The following is a 16,403-nucleotide window of genomic DNA, read 5'->3' on the forward strand; positions in this document are numbered from 1 at the left end:
GAGCAACGCTCACCCGTGTCCTCCACCCCAGAGAAGAATCTGATCATCCTCGCTTTAGTTAGATGCATCACCGTGAATTAGACCAGACTTAGCCCAGCACATGAAGACGTGGAGTTGACCCTGTGAAGGACCTCACTCCAAACCTCATCACCCAGAATGGGACCCAGCTCACCCTCCCATTTCACCCTCACCTCACTCAACGGAGCCGACCCCACTGAAGGATATGGCCATATATATGCCCGAAATAGTCCCCCCATCAGACCCGAACAAAGACAAAATCCGCTTCAACAGCGATGAGTGCGATGCCAAGGGGAAAGAGGGAAGAGCCATGTGCAAAACATTGCAAACCTGTAAGTATCTGAAAAGACTGGAACCAGGGAGTTGAAATTTCTCCTCCAGCTCCTTAAATCTGACAAACCTTCCTGCCACAAACAGGTCCCTAAATCTTTCCAAACCCCTCCCCTCCCATGAGCTAAACCCACAAAAATAAACCCGAGACCTATGCACAACTTGTAAAACATTCAACCCCAACAAGAACAGAAAAATGCCAACATGAACAAGGAACCCAACAATTTCACATAGCACATGCCCATCCCCAATATCCAACAACCTCAAACACCCCTCGACCAGCCCATGTTTCTTTACAAAGGAATCCACCTCCCCCGGTGCATCGAGTAATTTCCCTCAAAGGTCACTCTTAGCCACGCCAGGTATAGCAACCCAAACTGAACACTGTTTTTATACAGGGCCACCTTGGTTTTGTTGAATGCAGCCCGCTTCTTCACCATCTCCACTCCCACATTCTAGTAAAACCTGATGGTGTGGCCTTTCCCATCTGTAGTCGCAATGATCCTTCGCCCATCTCAGGATTCGCTCCTTATTTACATCGGCTATCAGAGATATTGCCGCTTCCAGAGAGGTAACTATTTCTCAAAGGGGCCACCTCCTGACCTTGTATCATGACCCTGTACCATTGGTGTTTCATTGGTCCTCTCCAATGCCAAACAGATGGGAGCCAAGGCTTCTTCCCATTGGTCATTTCAGCCACTTTCCCCCTTCCTTGTCTGGGCATTTCACCTGTGTAGGTTCCTTATCCCATTCAATATATGGGTTTTTAAACAATGTGACAAAGAATCAAAGTGCAGTACCGTAGCGGGAGCCACCTTGTGCATGTCTTCCTTCTACATTGAGGCATCTCTGCCTAAAAATGAGAAAAACTCCTTTATCTTGAGTGAATGCAGGTTTTGAAGGAACCTAGTGAGATGATTGGGCTAACATTTGGTTGGATAGATTGTTTGGGAAGGATAGAGGTAGTTGGACCTATGCGCAAAATGAAATTCTTTTGCAAAGCATTGGGTTGAATATCAAAAATTACTTATTTTCACAATTGTCTCTGACCAACGGAATAGACCAAACTGAACAGTACTTAATAGCTGTGATTGGTGGACTTTCATGGAGTCTCCTGGATTGGTTGAGGTGATTGGAGAGGAATTTGAGTGGTTTCCAGCACTGGGACCAGGTTTCCTCTCTGTTTCTGCCCCTTCCAGGTGGCTGCATGCTGAGGGACATGGGACAATGCGTGCATGGTTGTACCAAGTTTGGATGTGTTAGGCTTGATGGAGCAGTGGGGATCTGTATGTTGTGTTCAAACTACTGGGACTTTTATGGCTGAGGTAAGGAGGAACTGCTTCACTCAAAGGGTTGTGAACCTTTGGAATTCTCTCCCCGCGGGAGTTGTGGATGCTCCAGATTCAAGACACCTAAGGCTGGGATGGACAGAGGTTTTGTCTCAGGGAATCGAGGGATCAAGCCACACGGTAACAGGATAAAAGATTCTCCCGCTGCAACGTTACTGAGTTTGTGACTTCAGCTGGCAAGAGGCAACAAATGAAACGGAGGAGAGACAGATTAGCATTGATTGGATCCACTGCCAGAGCTTTCTGTTCATGATCAGCTTCCTGGGAAGGAGTTGCTGGCACACACTTTGCTTGGCAAAAGGTTCAAGTAGATCGAAAAAATGGAACTGAAGCGATCTGCGAACTGGGGAAGTTAAAAACTATATTCAGCTTTAATCTTCCCAGGGACGAGTTCTTGTTTGAAACAACAAGGCGAACGTGGCTGCCCGCCCCCCCGCTCCAAATGTGCTGTTCTGTATGTGTGGCATCAGGATGGGGCAGCCTCTCTCCTGAGATTACCACATTGTAGACAGGAATAGGATCTCTAAAATCTTTCCGACAATTCTTCAAACTCACATTATCTACAGGCGGCAGCGAAGCTCGTGTGCTTCTATTCACCAAGGATCTGTCACAGTATCAGATCACAAAGTCACCAGCACCACACCCTCTATTTTGAGTAGTTTAAGGGGCAGTTAAATAACACTTGAACATTTGTAACAAGACTCAAACCTTTCATTCAAGTAGAGTCTGGACTCTGTTTTTCTCTTGTTTTCTCTGCTCGTTGGTGTCCTGGAGGTGGACAGGAGTGGTATTTTCAATTACATCAATGCACTTTTATTAAAACTGTAATCAGTAGGAGTTCACGTTCAGTGGTTAAGTTGTGTCATCCGTCGCTGGGAACGAGCAGACGATTGCTCAATGAAACTTTCATTGATCAAATTGTTTGTCTCCACGTGTCAGCATTTGTACTCCCACTGTCTTGGACGGTTAATCTAGTAGAACAGCAGCATCTTGATTCAGCTGTTAATTATCGATGTGGAGATGCTGGCGTTGGACTGGGGTGAGCACAGTAAGAAGTCTGACAACATAGAACATAGAACAGTACAGCACAGAACAGGCCCTTCGGCACCCTATACCCGTAACCCAACAAACCCCCCCCCCCCCCCCTCGGACAGCAGGGATAACTCCCCTGCACTTCTTCACAATATTACCATGGGATCTTTGACATCTGCCCAGGTCCTCACTTTAAGACAGAAGATGGTACCTCCTTCTCCCTCAGAAGGGCACTGGAGTGTCAGCCTGAACCCAGAACCTGATGATTTAGCAGGATGCTGGCATGCTTCGACACTACTTCAGTGACTGTACAATAACGTTAGGACGTCCTGAATTTTTGCAGGACGCTATTTCAAAGTGTCTTTTTTTCTTTCTTTGTGCAGGCACAACCCTTAAGCCTGCAACTTCAGTTCACATGTTCAGAGTCAGGTAAAACTATTCATGGCTTAGAATGTCTTTCAATAACCAACAGCTTATTTCTCATTGCAGAGCTTAGCCCAGCTAGAGATACTTTGTAAACAGCTGTATGAAACCACTGACACAGCGACTCGTCTGCAGGCGGAAAAGGCCCTGGTTGAATTCACCAATAGCCCGGACTGTCTGAGCAGATGTCAACTGCTCCTGGAAAGAGGAAGTGTGAGTACCATATTGTACGCAGTTCAAATGGCAAGGCGGTGCAGAATGATGGAAGGCAGCTTGGATTGTGAAATGGGCTACTCGCCCCACCTTGCTCATTCATGACTCCGAAAAGTGCTGGAATCTATTAACAAGGAGATCTGAACAATGCACTGAGAAAATAATGGCATGAGTCACGGTCTTACAAAAGGGAAATGGTGTTTGACAAACTTATCAGAGTTCTTTTGAAGATGTAACTGGTAGGATAGATCAAGGGGAGCTAGTATATGTAAGTATATGTGAATTTTCACAGGGCACACAAGATTAATTGGCAAGATGAAGACAGTTCTGGAAAAATGCCAGAGGATTGGAAAACTGCTAATGTTTAAACTTATTCATAAAGGGAGGCAGATTAAAAAACAGGTAACTATAGGCCAGTTACTCCCCATGTCTGCGTGGATTTCACCCCCACAACCCAAAGATGTGCAGGGTGGGTAGATTGGCCACACTAAATTGCCCCTTAATTGGAAAAAAATAATTGGGTACCGTAAATTGATATAAATATTTTGTTTTAAATTATAGGCCAGTTAGCTTAACATCTGTCATTGGGAAAATGTCACGGTCTATTATAAAGGGTGTGATAGCACACCATTTAGAAATGCATAATATAATCAAGCAAAGTCAGCATGGCTTCAGGAAGAGGACATCATGCCTGACAAGTTTACTAGAATTGATTGAGGTGGTAACAAGTAGGATAGATAAAGGAGAACCAGTAGATGTAATATACTTGAATTTCCAAAAAGTGTTCGACAAGGTGCCGCACTAAAGGCTACTTAAGATAAGAGCCCGTGGTGTTGGGGGTAGCACTGGCAAATCCTGTTTGTACATAGTACCATTTTACCCGAAGAGTCAGTTTCATGGGATGTAAACTGGTAGTTAACACTGGCAACTCCCCTCAACCACGTGAAATCACTTGAACACACACTTCCCTATTCAATACATTGCGGAGGAAAGCAGAGAGAGTGGACTTGTAAGGAGCACATTTGTGTCTAATAGGAGTGAAAGAGATTTTCTCCAAGAAGGGGCAGATTTCTGAGATGAGAGTGATTAAAAACAAAGGCGGGGGGGGGGGGGGGGGGGGGGGAATTGGTCAATTATAATGGAACTGGGGAAACATGAGACTGGGAAATCAACGGATCTCCGTCTCTCCCTAAAATAATAAAAACGGAAAGCTCCTGTAGCCGCCACTTCACCTTTTCTTGGTCTGGTCCACCCAGATCTACCACCCGTGCAGGGTCCTCCAGGTTGCCCAAAGTGATGAAACTGGAACCGCAGGACTCTGCCGCTGTCAGAAGTACGACTGCTGGTGAGACGGCTATTCCCGGGGCTGGGGAGGCAGCTGACACAGAGGAAGCGGCTCCTCCAACCAGTCACATTGAGCCCTGGTCTTGTTTCAGTTACAGGTCCTATTTTTATTGTTTCGGTGAGAGATGGAGATCCATTAATTCCCCAATTTTGAGTTTCCCCAGCTAGATTATAATTGGCCAAATTGGATTACTAACTTTGACATCATAAAGAAAATAGATTACAATTACCAGTTAAACAATGCTGGACAATGATAATAAACACTAACTCCTAATTGCTTGATTTTATCTCCACTCTACAAAACTCCTCTCAAGTCAAAATCCGCTTTTAACTACAGTCAGCCAACCCAGGAACATTTGCTGTAACGAGGTGTCTTGGGTAAACCACTGTGAGAGAGAGAGAGATCCTCCAGGAAACAGCATGCAGATTCTTGCCTGTGTCAAACTACTGTTTAATCTGCCAGCCTTTTCAGAAACTGCAGTTCTGTTCGGAGACCAAACCGTTTACCTTAACTGCTTTGAGAGAAGGAGGTAGTCTGTTCACAGACAGACCTAAACTGAACTCAAAAATTGAAAGGGAAATAAGTATGATCTTACTTTTACGATGCTTTAATTGCTCCTTTGGAGCCAAAAGTGTCTGTCTTTTAAACCATGACTTTAAAATAAAAATGATTGCAGGCAGGTATACATTAATCCAGTCTTTTAACCATCACTGCACCAAATATATGTAATACAATATATATCTGAAATTCCTACATTCATCACAGTAGACATGGAGAAGATGTATCCATTTAAGGGTAAGGCCAGGATTGGGCTATACATTTATGATGGCCGCTGTGAATGCAGTATCGAGCTGATGAGAAATGTCTTTACCCAGGGAGTTGAGGTTGGGGAGACGGTGGTGTAGTGGCATTGTCAATGGACTAGGAAACCAGAGTAATGATCTGGGACCCAGGTTCAGATCCCGCCACAGCAGATGGTGAAATCTGAATTCAATAAATATCTGCAGTTAAAAATCTAATGATCACCATGAAACCATTGTGGTTAAAAACCCATCTGGTTCACTAATGTCCTTTAGGGAAGGGAATCTGCCGTCCTTACCCGATCTGACCTACACGTGACTCCAGACCCACAGCAATGTGGTTGACTCGGAACTGCCCCTTCAAGATCAATTAGGAATGGGCAATAAATATTGACACAGCCTGCGACACCCATGTCCCATGAACGAATTTAAAAAATGTAGCTCAGATACATTTAATGGTCAGCTAGCCCATCACATCGGGAAGAAAGGAATGTTCACAGGGTTACATGCAGAAGGCTGGGAGAAGCCTCTTGGGGAACATAAATACTTTCTCGGGCTGGATGATCCGTTTCCATGCTATTGATACGATGTGATGTGCATGTTTTTAACCTTGCTACACTGGGATGTAAAATAACCCAAGGAGTGATGCAGTCAGTAATATAAATCTCAGACTTGGGTTCAGAGTGTAGCACCCACTGCCTCTGAAACAGAAGCCCTGGGTTTGAATCCCACCCCAGGCCAAGGAAGGTGCGTTCATAATGCGGCCAAACAGGTTGAGTATTGACCCGCAAATCTTGCCAACACACACTAATGGCGGTCTGTAAGAGCGACAGTCCATGTCTATATCGGGCGTTAGCTCATGTTCATATTCACGCACATCTGTCACTCTGGTACAAACAGATACCATTTCGAGGTGAAGTGATTAATGGTCTGAATTATAAACTGTGTGCACCAACTTCTGCTTGGGCTCTGGGTATTACTGAAATCTTGGAACTCCCGGGAGGGGTAGCAAAATCTGGGTTTAACAAGTGTCCCACCTTCCTCAGTTAAATACCTGTCACAAAAGCAAATGATCAGCGATGCACTGCACGGTGCCCATTCATTGAGACACATGTGAAGTTATTGAGCTACTGCTGCCTTTCTAAATATTGTGGTTGTGATTATTCCCCAGTCATCATATTCACAGTTGCTGGCTGCAACCTGCCTTACAAAACTTGTGTCACGGACGAATAACCCTTTGCCTTTAGAACAACGCACTGACATACGTAAGTACGAGTCTCTCTTTGTTTTTTTAACAGCTCGTAAGGGATAGAAATTCTGCAATGTGATCTTTCATTTCAAACGTTTCTATTTTGGAGTGGGGTATGGCTGTGGTGGGTATTTGCTATCAATAATGACATTTTTTTAAGGGCCGACCATTATTGACAAATCCCTGAAGCACCTTGCCAATACTGATCGACTCAGTCTGTGCCCATGCCATTACTGATCGACTCAGTCTGTGCCCATGCCAATACTGATAGACAGTCTGTGCCCATGCCAATACTGATAGACAGTCTGTGCCCATGCCATTACTGATCCACTCAGTCTGTGCCCATGCCAATACTGATAGACTCAGTCTGTGCCCATGCCAATACTGATAGACTCAGTCTGTGCCCATGCCAATACTGATAGACAGTCTGTGCCCATGCCAATACTGATAGACAGTCAGTGCCCATGCCAATACTGATAGACAGTCTGTGCCCATGCCAATACTGATAAACTCAGTCTGTGCCCATGCCAATACTGATAGACAGTCTGTGCCCATGCCAATACTGATAGACTCAGTCTGTGCCCATGCCAATACTGATAGACTCAGTCTGTGCCCATGCCATTACTGATCGACTCAGTCTGTGCCCATGCCAATACTGATAGACAGTCTGTGCCCATGCCAATACTGATAGACTCAGTCTGTTCCCGTGCCAATACTGATAGACAGTCTGTGCCCATGCCAATACTGATAGACTCAGTCTGTGCCCATGCCAATACTGATAGACTCAGTCTGTGCCCATGCCAATACTGATGGACTCAGTCAGTGCCCATGCCAATACTGATAGACAGTCAGTGCCCATGCCAATACTGGTAGACAGTCTGTGCCCATGCCAATACTGATAGACAGTCTGTGCCCATGCCAATACTGATAGACAGTCTGTGCCCATGCCAATACTGATAGACTCAGTCTGTGCCCATGCCAATAATGATAGACTCAGTCTGTGCCCATGCCAATACTGATAGACTCAATCTGTGCCCATGCCAATACTGATAGACAGTCTGTGCCCATGCCAATACTGATAGACTCAGTCTGTGCCCATGCCAATACTGATAGACTCAGTCTGTGCCCATGCCAATACTGATAGACTCAGCCTGTGCCCATGCCAATACTGATAGACTCAGTCTGTGCCATGCCAATACTGATAGACAGTCTGTGCCCATGCCAATACTGATCGACTCAGTCTGTGCCCATGCCAATACTGATAGATAGTCTGTGCCCATGCCAATACTGATAGACAGTCTGTGCCCATGCCAATACTGATAGACTCAGTCTGTGCCCATGCCAATAATGATAGACTCAGTCTGTGCCCATGCCAATACTGATAGACTCAATCTGTGCCCGTGCCAATACTGATAGACAGTCTGTGCCCATGCCAATACTGATAGACTCAGTCTGTGCCCATGCCAATACTGATAGACTCAGTCTGTGCCCATGCCAATACTGATAGACTCAGTCTGTGCCCATGCCAATACTGATGGACTCAGTCAGTGCCCATGCCAATACTGATAGACAGTCAGTGCCCATGCCAATACTGGTAGACAGTCTGTGCCCATGCCAATACTGATAGACAGTCTGTGCCCATGCCAATACTGATAGACAGTCTGTGCCCATGCCAATACTGATAGACTCAGTCTGTGCCCATGCCAATAATGATAGACTCAGTCTGTGCCCATGCCAATACTGATAGACTCAATCTGTGCCCATGCCAATACTGATAGACAGTCTGTGCCCATGCCAATACTGATAGACTCAGTCTGTGCCCATGCCAATACTGATAGACTCAGTCTGTGCCCATGCCAATACTGATAGACTCAGTCTGTGCCCATGCCAATACTGATAGACTCAGCCTGTGCCCATGCCAATACTGATAGACTCAGTCTGTGCCATGCCAATACTGATATGCCAAAGTCTTGCCCATGCCAATACTGATCGACTCAGTCTGTGCCCATGCCAATACTGATAGATAGTCTGTGCCCATGCCAATACTGATAGACTCAGTCTGTGCCCATGCCAATACTGATCGACTCAGTCTGTGCCCATGCCAATACTGATAGACTCAGTCTGTGCCCATGCCAATACTGATCGACTCAGTCTGTGCCCATGCCAATACTGATAGACTCAGTCTGTGCCCATGCCAATACTGATCGACTCAGTCTGTGCCCATGCCAATACTGATAGACTCAGTCTGTGCCCATACCAATACTGATAGACTCAGTCTGTGCCCATGCCAATAATGATAGACTCAGTCTGTGCCCATGCCAATACTGATAGACTCAGTCTGTGCCCATGCTTCTCTGCCCATGCTAACACTGACGTTCAAGTGTTCTTGTCTCAATAATGACATGCTCCCGGGCACACTCTGCAAATACTGAATATCTTCTTGGGATTCTCCTCAAATAGTGACAGAGACTCTTATCAAAATTGCCAAATTCCTGGATACACTTGGCAAATAGTGACATACACCGAGGGAGTCTGTATAAATGCCAACACACCTGTAGGTATCATTTGCCACTAATGTGCCCCTGGGGACTCTGCAAGTGCTGACGTTCCCCTGGGAGGACACTAAGTACAAACACGTTCCTGGGAACGTAGTGCAAATCCTCACACTCCTTAGTACTGTCTGACGCGCAGTAGACTGCAGAATATATTGACGCTGAGGGAATGCTGAGCTCTTTGAAGTGCATCTTTCAGTCAAGGCGTTAAACTAAAGCTCGGTCTGCATGTTCAGCCGGATCTGCAAGGTCGCATAATGCTGTTCGAATAAGACAAAGGTGCTTTGTGAAATTCCCGGTCTGTGGTTGACCAACAACGCAGATTAACTGATCACTTAATTGTGGGATCTCTCTGTGCATTAATTCACAGTTAGGTTTGTGGCGGCAGTGACTATAGTTGAGACAGCAGTACGAGCTGTGGATCAGCAGCCAGTGCCCTGCCCTCTGTGCTCCAGAGGTTTCAGCACAGAAATCCAGGCTGATATTGCAGTGTAGCGCTGAGGGAATGCTGCACCATGTTTTGGCAGAGATGCTTTCCGATGGGCGTTTAAAGATCCCTGATCCAAAGCAGCTCATCTGGTCATTTATTTCACTGCTGTTACGGAGACTTTCCTGTGGAAATTTGCTGCTGTATTTCCAACATTAGAAAAATGGCCACTTCAGGAAACAAAATGTGCTTCTTGGGTATAAAGCGGGAATCAGCCTGAGATGGTGGGTGGAGGCCGATAAATACAGATCTGTTCTTGTTCTGAAATCGGGGGGGGGGTGTTTTCTCTCCGTTTCCAAGGATGCTGCAGCTTTGAACTTGCTTCCCTTCTCTCTTGCAATTAGGAAACTATGTCTTGAATTACTTGGCGACCAGGCCGAAGCTGGCCAACTTTGTAACACAAGCCCTCATCCAGCTATTTGCCAGAATCACCAAACTGGGCTGGTTCGACTGCCAGAAGGATGAATACGTGTTCAGGAACGTCATTGCAGATGTCACGAGATTCTTGCAGGTAGGACAGCGTCTTCCCTTTCCTGAATGTTTATTCTGGCTTCAAAGGCTGATGTTTTTATTTGTGGGGCACTCATGCTGAATGCCCTGTGTTTCTCCTCAGAAGCAAGCAGTGTAGAAAATGAATTATTAATGTTTGGCCGAAACCCCTTCTCCGCACCTCAGTCTATAGTGAGCTCTGTGGCCCCAGAGTGTTCTGAGGTCTGTTCCTGCAACATGATCAGTCTTGGGGAACATGGAACCAGGATAGGGAAACGGATTTGTGAAGCTGATTGGCCCTCATCTGATTCAATAGCGGATCAGACTCGGGAGGCCACATGGGCCCGTCTCCTTTCTGTGCTGGGTTAGCTGGAATATAACAGGCAGCTTCAGTGCTTCTGGACCCTCGGGAGGGAATCCGCCAAGGATCCTCCTTGTGATCAGTGACACCATGATCTGTGCTGGAAAGTGGTGAGGGAGGACAAAGTCACTCTGAACTGGGATGCCGTTTCCCTGTGCTTCCCCTCGCTCCTCCAGCAGACTGTTTGATGTGGGCGATGTGTAGATTGCCTCTTTCCACTCTGTATCTACAAATAGATTTGGAATCATGCAGCGCAGATGGCGGCCATTCAGCCCACTGGCTGCCTGAGAGAGATATTGAGTAGAGTCTGTGCCCTGCTCTTTGCCCACAGCACTGTTATTCTTTCCTCCTTCAGATGTCTATTCAATTCTCTTGTGAGAGTTGTTGTTAAACGCAGCCCATTTGGGCAGCGCGTTCCAGATAACTCACTGGGCAAACAGAAAAGCCTCTTCATTTGTAAACTATCCTAAATGTGTGCTCTTGATTATCGACCCTTCGGCCAGTGGAAATATAAGAAGTAGGAGCAAGCGGAGACCGTTCACCCCTGAGGCTGCTCTGTCATTCAGTACAATACCGACTGGTTGGCCTCAACTCCCTGTCTACTCGATTCCTATGGAGATGAAAAATCTGTCAATTCCAGCTTTGAATGCAGTCAGTGAGGGAGCCTCTCCAACCCTCTCGGGGGAGGGGGTTTGAGAATTCAGTACACTCCCGAGTGACGACATTTTGTGTCTCAGAGACCGTTTCTGCCTTTCTGCTCTGGTGAGGCATGGACACACGGGCTCTCTGGGGCGAGTGAGGCCTACGATAAAACCATTGTTCAGCAGCAGTAGCCAGTGCCAACAGAAAAGAGGAGAGAAAAGCTGATTGGAAAAGATAATTAAGTCAAGAATTTGCCATCAGACACTGGATCTGAACATTTGTGAAGCCCGTTCCAAACTTGGGTTAATCTGAGTTCTTTGCCAGATCAACTGGATCGGCGTTTCCAAACTCAGGGTCGAGATCCACAGGTGCGTCGCGGGTGGGTGTCAGGGGGGTCATGGGGCGAACCGTTGTGGCGATCACAATTGCGGGAAGAAGTTTCCAATGCCGCACAGGCTTTTAAGAATGCGGCCATGGGCAGACCCCGATTGGTTGCGGTGTTTGAGGGGGCGGGTGGCGCGAGGCTGGGCTGTCTGCTGGTCACCGCGCGTAAAGCGGTGGTGATGGGGAGGGGTGGCGGGTAGTGGGTTGTCGGGCGCCCACGTGGACGCAATGCAAACAGTGGTGGCCCCAGGTTGGAGATCAGCTCTGGTGCTCGCCTTTTGCGCGCCTCTCGGTTCGCCGCCCGCCACTGATCGGCAGTATTCAACTTGCGGAAACTTGGTCGATCCATTCAACGGCCAGAATGTCCGTTTGCACTCCCACAACGGCAAGTGCTGGTCGGGAAGTGGTCTGTGAGTGGGGTGGGTACAGTGAGAGGAAGCCAGGCCAGGTTTTGCGGAATACAGATTAAGCGAGAGCAGAAGATTGGGCTGACATGTGAACACTTGAAGAAACCTTCAGTCATGACTTTATCTCGACACGCTCTGGAAACTAGGAAGTCAGAGCTTTTGGTGAGAATGGACCAGGAGGTGACTTGGATGTTTGAATAGTGCAGTGGAACCAGTAAGACATAGTGTGACATTGTGTGTGTTTGACAATCAAATTTACAAATCTCCCCTAAAGTCGGAGTTTGTAAAGTAAACACAAGATTGTACGTTTTTCTATAATTGGTTAAATTTCTAAAGAAATGTTTATATAACAAAGTTTTTGTATAAATGTAAGGATGCACAAGTTCAGCTGAAGTTATTTTAATTTTGCCCGTAAAAAGTCATAAATTTGGAAAAATTACGTCTTTGAAATAAAGTTTTTTTTAAAAGAATACCGGCCGCGTCAGGCCATTAAATATGAACGATGAGTCTTTCTGCAACAGGCATCGGCAGAGGGAAGGTCACACGCCCGGAACGTCAATGGTTTGAGTGCAAAACCGTAGAGGTGAGATTCCCCCATTGTGTAGCTGACGGCAAGAAAGTAACAAACAGACCAGGATCTCACAACTCAATCTGCTGGAAAGGGCTTCTCAGGAGAGTCCACGGCAGGACAAAGCAGTGCTGGGCTTATGGTGTGAGCTGCATCTCCAGCTCCAGGGTCTCTGGTGAACAAACAATTGAGAAGAAACTGAAATCGGGAACAAGGCAGTATAAAGATGATTTCTTGAGGCATGGGTTGGAATTGTGCCAACGCAAATCAGTTGCAAAGCCCATGTGTGTTATACGCAGGAAAATACTGACACATGAAGTTTAAAACCCTCAAATCTTCAAGGGCATTTGAAGATGCAGCATGGGAGTGTTTGATTCTTTTCAAAGCATGCAGCAAGAAGTTAAGTGGTCAGCTGAAGTGCTTTGCAGAGATGTCACATTAATGACGAAGCAAGAGAGATCGTGAGGACTACCTGCTGCATTAAAAGTAAGAAGTAATGGTGTGTCGCGAATGTCAGCCGGCGTGTCTCGCAAAAGTCGACCAGCATGGGTCCCGAAGTTCCGCTGGTTGGTAAAAGTGGGCCCCCGGGGGAAAAAGTTTGAAAAACACTGAACTGGATTAACTCTTCAGCCTAACTTCTGTTTGGAAGAGGCAGAGTTGCCATCATATTAATGAGGTCCCAGCAGGTTAACAGATCACATGTTAATCACGCTTAATTTACTTTGGGAATAGAGCGGGAAAAGGAAGTAAACAAATGCATTGAGCCTGTGTTTTCTCTCCACAGGACAGTGTTGAGCACTGTATCATAGGAGTCATGATTCTTTCTCAGTTAACAAATGAAATAAACCAGGTGAGTGCTTCTGCTTCCTCCAAGGAAGTCAGTGTCTTACTTTCTCATTTATTTCCATTTTTCTACTTGTCTGTCCATCATATTCTGCTCGCACGTTCTCAGGTTCATCATATTCCGCTCTCCACAGATTTTCGAGGCATTGGATCATTTTTACTTTAAAATGTGCCACACGCTGCCACTTCCTTCCCTGAAAGTCCTCCGAATCCCGTATTCCCCGACCGAACATCTTGTCCAGACTACCCTTTCATCATGAGGAATCTTAGCGTCTTTATTCAAAGTGTCAGAGTCGGAGTGAAAAAACTGGGTGTGCAACAGATCACTTTTCTCTCCAGACCTTGAGCCCCCCCCCCCCCCCCCCCGATGAAAGAAAATGAGTGGGTGGGCTTTACGCCATCACTCTGGCGGGGCGGGGGCCTGATAGAGCCACAAGGTGAATTGATTTCCTTCTCTATTGTTGATGGTCCCTGCTTCCACCACCAGGGCCAGCTCCCTGCCACTCCGTGTGTAAAAGAAAAGGCTCTTCCCCACACTGCCATTCCTTGTAACATCAATTGCTTTTCTTTGTCTACCTTATCTAAACCTGTTATCAATCTTGCACCTCTTATCAGTTCTTACCCAATCTCCTTTTCACCAAGCAGATTAACTCCAGCTTCTCCAACTGAATCCTGGAACTAAAATCCGTCATCGCAGCAACTCTGGTCTCTACTTTCTGGCCTCAGACTTGGCCCAAAGAATCAATCTGATTTATATAATTGATATTTTGTTTAATATTACCTCTGCTTTCTGACTGTTACGATATGTACTTCAGTATATTAGCACTGCGCTGTCATTGTCACGTCTGTATGGATGCGGTATATATGCCAGAACAGGTCAAAATTGAGCCACCTGTATTTTGTTTTGCACATTTGTGGAATGTTAACGTCGCTGGCCAGGCCGGCATTCGTTGCCCATCCCTAATTGCCCCTTGAGAAGGTGGTGGTGAGCTGCCTTCCTGACCCGCTTCAGTCCCTGTGGTGTAGGTGTACCCACTAGGAAGGGAGTTCCAGGATTTTCTCCCAGTGACAGTGAAAGAACGGACGATATAATTCCAATTCGGGATAGTGAGTGGCTTGGAGGGGAACCTCCAGGTGGTGGGGTTACCATATGTCTTTGTAGCCTCAATTATTGTAAGCTTGGGTGCAGACCAGACTGAATTAATTTAACATCTGAACCAAACAGGATTTCTCAAAGAATGGACTAGGATTGTGCAGACACTGAAATGATTGCTTTGTCCAAGTGATCGTTGCTAATCTAATTACAGAGGGGTATATTTTACCATTGAATGCTCTCCACAAACAGCATGGTGTGATTCCGGAGAGGGAGGTTAACATGTCTCGTTCTCAGCCCAAACTCTTTTCCATCTCCAACTTTCGACTGTCGTGTCTGAATTCCAGATATCACATCAGGTCCCTCCATAACCAGGAATGTTAACCCCCTCACTCTCTCTCTCTCTGTCACTCTCTGTCTCGCGCTCTCTCTCTGTCTCGCTCTCATTCTCGTTTGTGCTCTCTCTCGCTCTCTTGCTCTCTCTCTCTTGCTCTCTCTCTCGCTCTCTCCCGCTCTCTCTTCCTCTCTCTCCCTCTCTCTCTCTTGCTCGCTCTCTTGCACTCTCTCGCACTCTGTCTCTCGCTCTCTTGCTCTCTCTGTCTCTCTCTCGCACACTCGCTCTCTCTCTTGCGCGCGCTCTCTCGCTCCCTCTCACGCTCTTGCGCGCTCTTTCTCTTGCACTCTCTGTCTATCGCTCTCTCTGTCTCTCTCTCTCTCGCGCACTCTCGAACGCTCTCTCGTGCTCTCTCTCTCTCTCTCGCGCTCTCTCGCTCTCTCTCTGCAGATCTGCCTGACCTGCTGAGTGTTTCCAACATTTTCTGTTTTTATTTTTGATTTGCAGCATCTTATGTTTTTTATGTTTGCAATCTAAACTCCTGCGTGTTTGCAGCTTCCTGTCATCATTGTGAACTTGATTGGTCTGTTCAAAATCTGTGGTTCCCTTCCCTTGGTCTTTGTGTCAGCTTCTCCGTGTGTTAACAGCGCAATGATTGACTGGATGTGAAGCCTCTGAGCTTGTGTCCAGCTGCTGAGTAGTAGTCCCAGAACATTGCTTCATAGCAGCAGGCCAGCCCATTCAGATGTACACCAGTGTTTATCACCACACCCGCCACCTTGTTTAATTCCATTCTCTCTCTTGCTCACTCCTTATCCCTGCCACGTTTCCCCGACCAAACCCCCTCATACTTTTCACGGCCTCTGTTAGGTCACAGCCTTCTGGAGTGAAGCTTCCCACCCTGGGCAATCAGGAGCCCAGTGATTGATTGGAAGAGTCAGAATGGACCCCTTTAATTATGGAAAGACTGGTGGTTCGATGACCTGACTGGTATCTATAGTTACCTCACTCTGCACAGCTTTCCTTTCCAGATTTGGAAACGGAGCATCAGGGATATCAGAGAAATAGGAGTCCCTCAGACCAGCTGCAAGTGACCGGTACAATCCACCGATTTGGGCAAGGGAAGTGTTAAAATATGACGCCTCATTTTGGGCTCGCTCATCTTCCCTCCATCTGTGCGCTGAAACCCTCCTGGAAGTTTAAAGACCTTTCTCGGGTCACCCCTCAGCTTTCCTGAAGAACACAGCCTCGAATTCTGCTTGGAATCTCTCAGTTGCGATGTCATCCTTGTTAATCTTTAAGCACACGCTCAGTGCCTCGATATTATTGTTTTGTGATATGGAGACAAGCACTGAGCACAATCCTCTCCCTGTACCCCAATCCCTTTTCCGTAGAAGTTTAGCGTCACCTCTCTGCTTTTTAAACGCACCGCTGACCTGTGTTTGCATTTTATTGGGCCTTGTTAACCTGCATCACCACTTGGA

At 46.6% G+C, this 16,403-nt stretch overlaps 1 protein-coding gene across 1 annotated transcript in view; it reads left to right on the forward strand.

Moving 5' to 3' along the window:
• The window catches only part of xpo7 (exportin 7), a 92,039-nt gene that overhangs the window by 3,665 nt on the left and 71,971 nt on the right, over positions 1-16,403 (forward strand). The window contains exons 2-5 of the mRNA XM_038785255.1: positions 3,219-3,365; positions 6,682-6,775; positions 10,143-10,309; positions 13,434-13,499. Of these exons, the coding sequence (XP_038641183.1) occupies positions 3,219-3,365; positions 6,682-6,775; positions 10,143-10,309; positions 13,434-13,499 (474 nt within the window). The remainder of the gene's footprint in view (positions 1-3,218; positions 3,366-6,681; positions 6,776-10,142; positions 10,310-13,433; positions 13,500-16,403) is intronic.

This window comes from Scyliorhinus canicula, chromosome 26, assembly GCF_902713615.1.
Source record: "Scyliorhinus canicula chromosome 26, sScyCan1.1, whole genome shotgun sequence".
Classification (NCBI taxonomy): domain Eukaryota; kingdom Metazoa; phylum Chordata; class Chondrichthyes; order Carcharhiniformes; family Scyliorhinidae; genus Scyliorhinus; species Scyliorhinus canicula.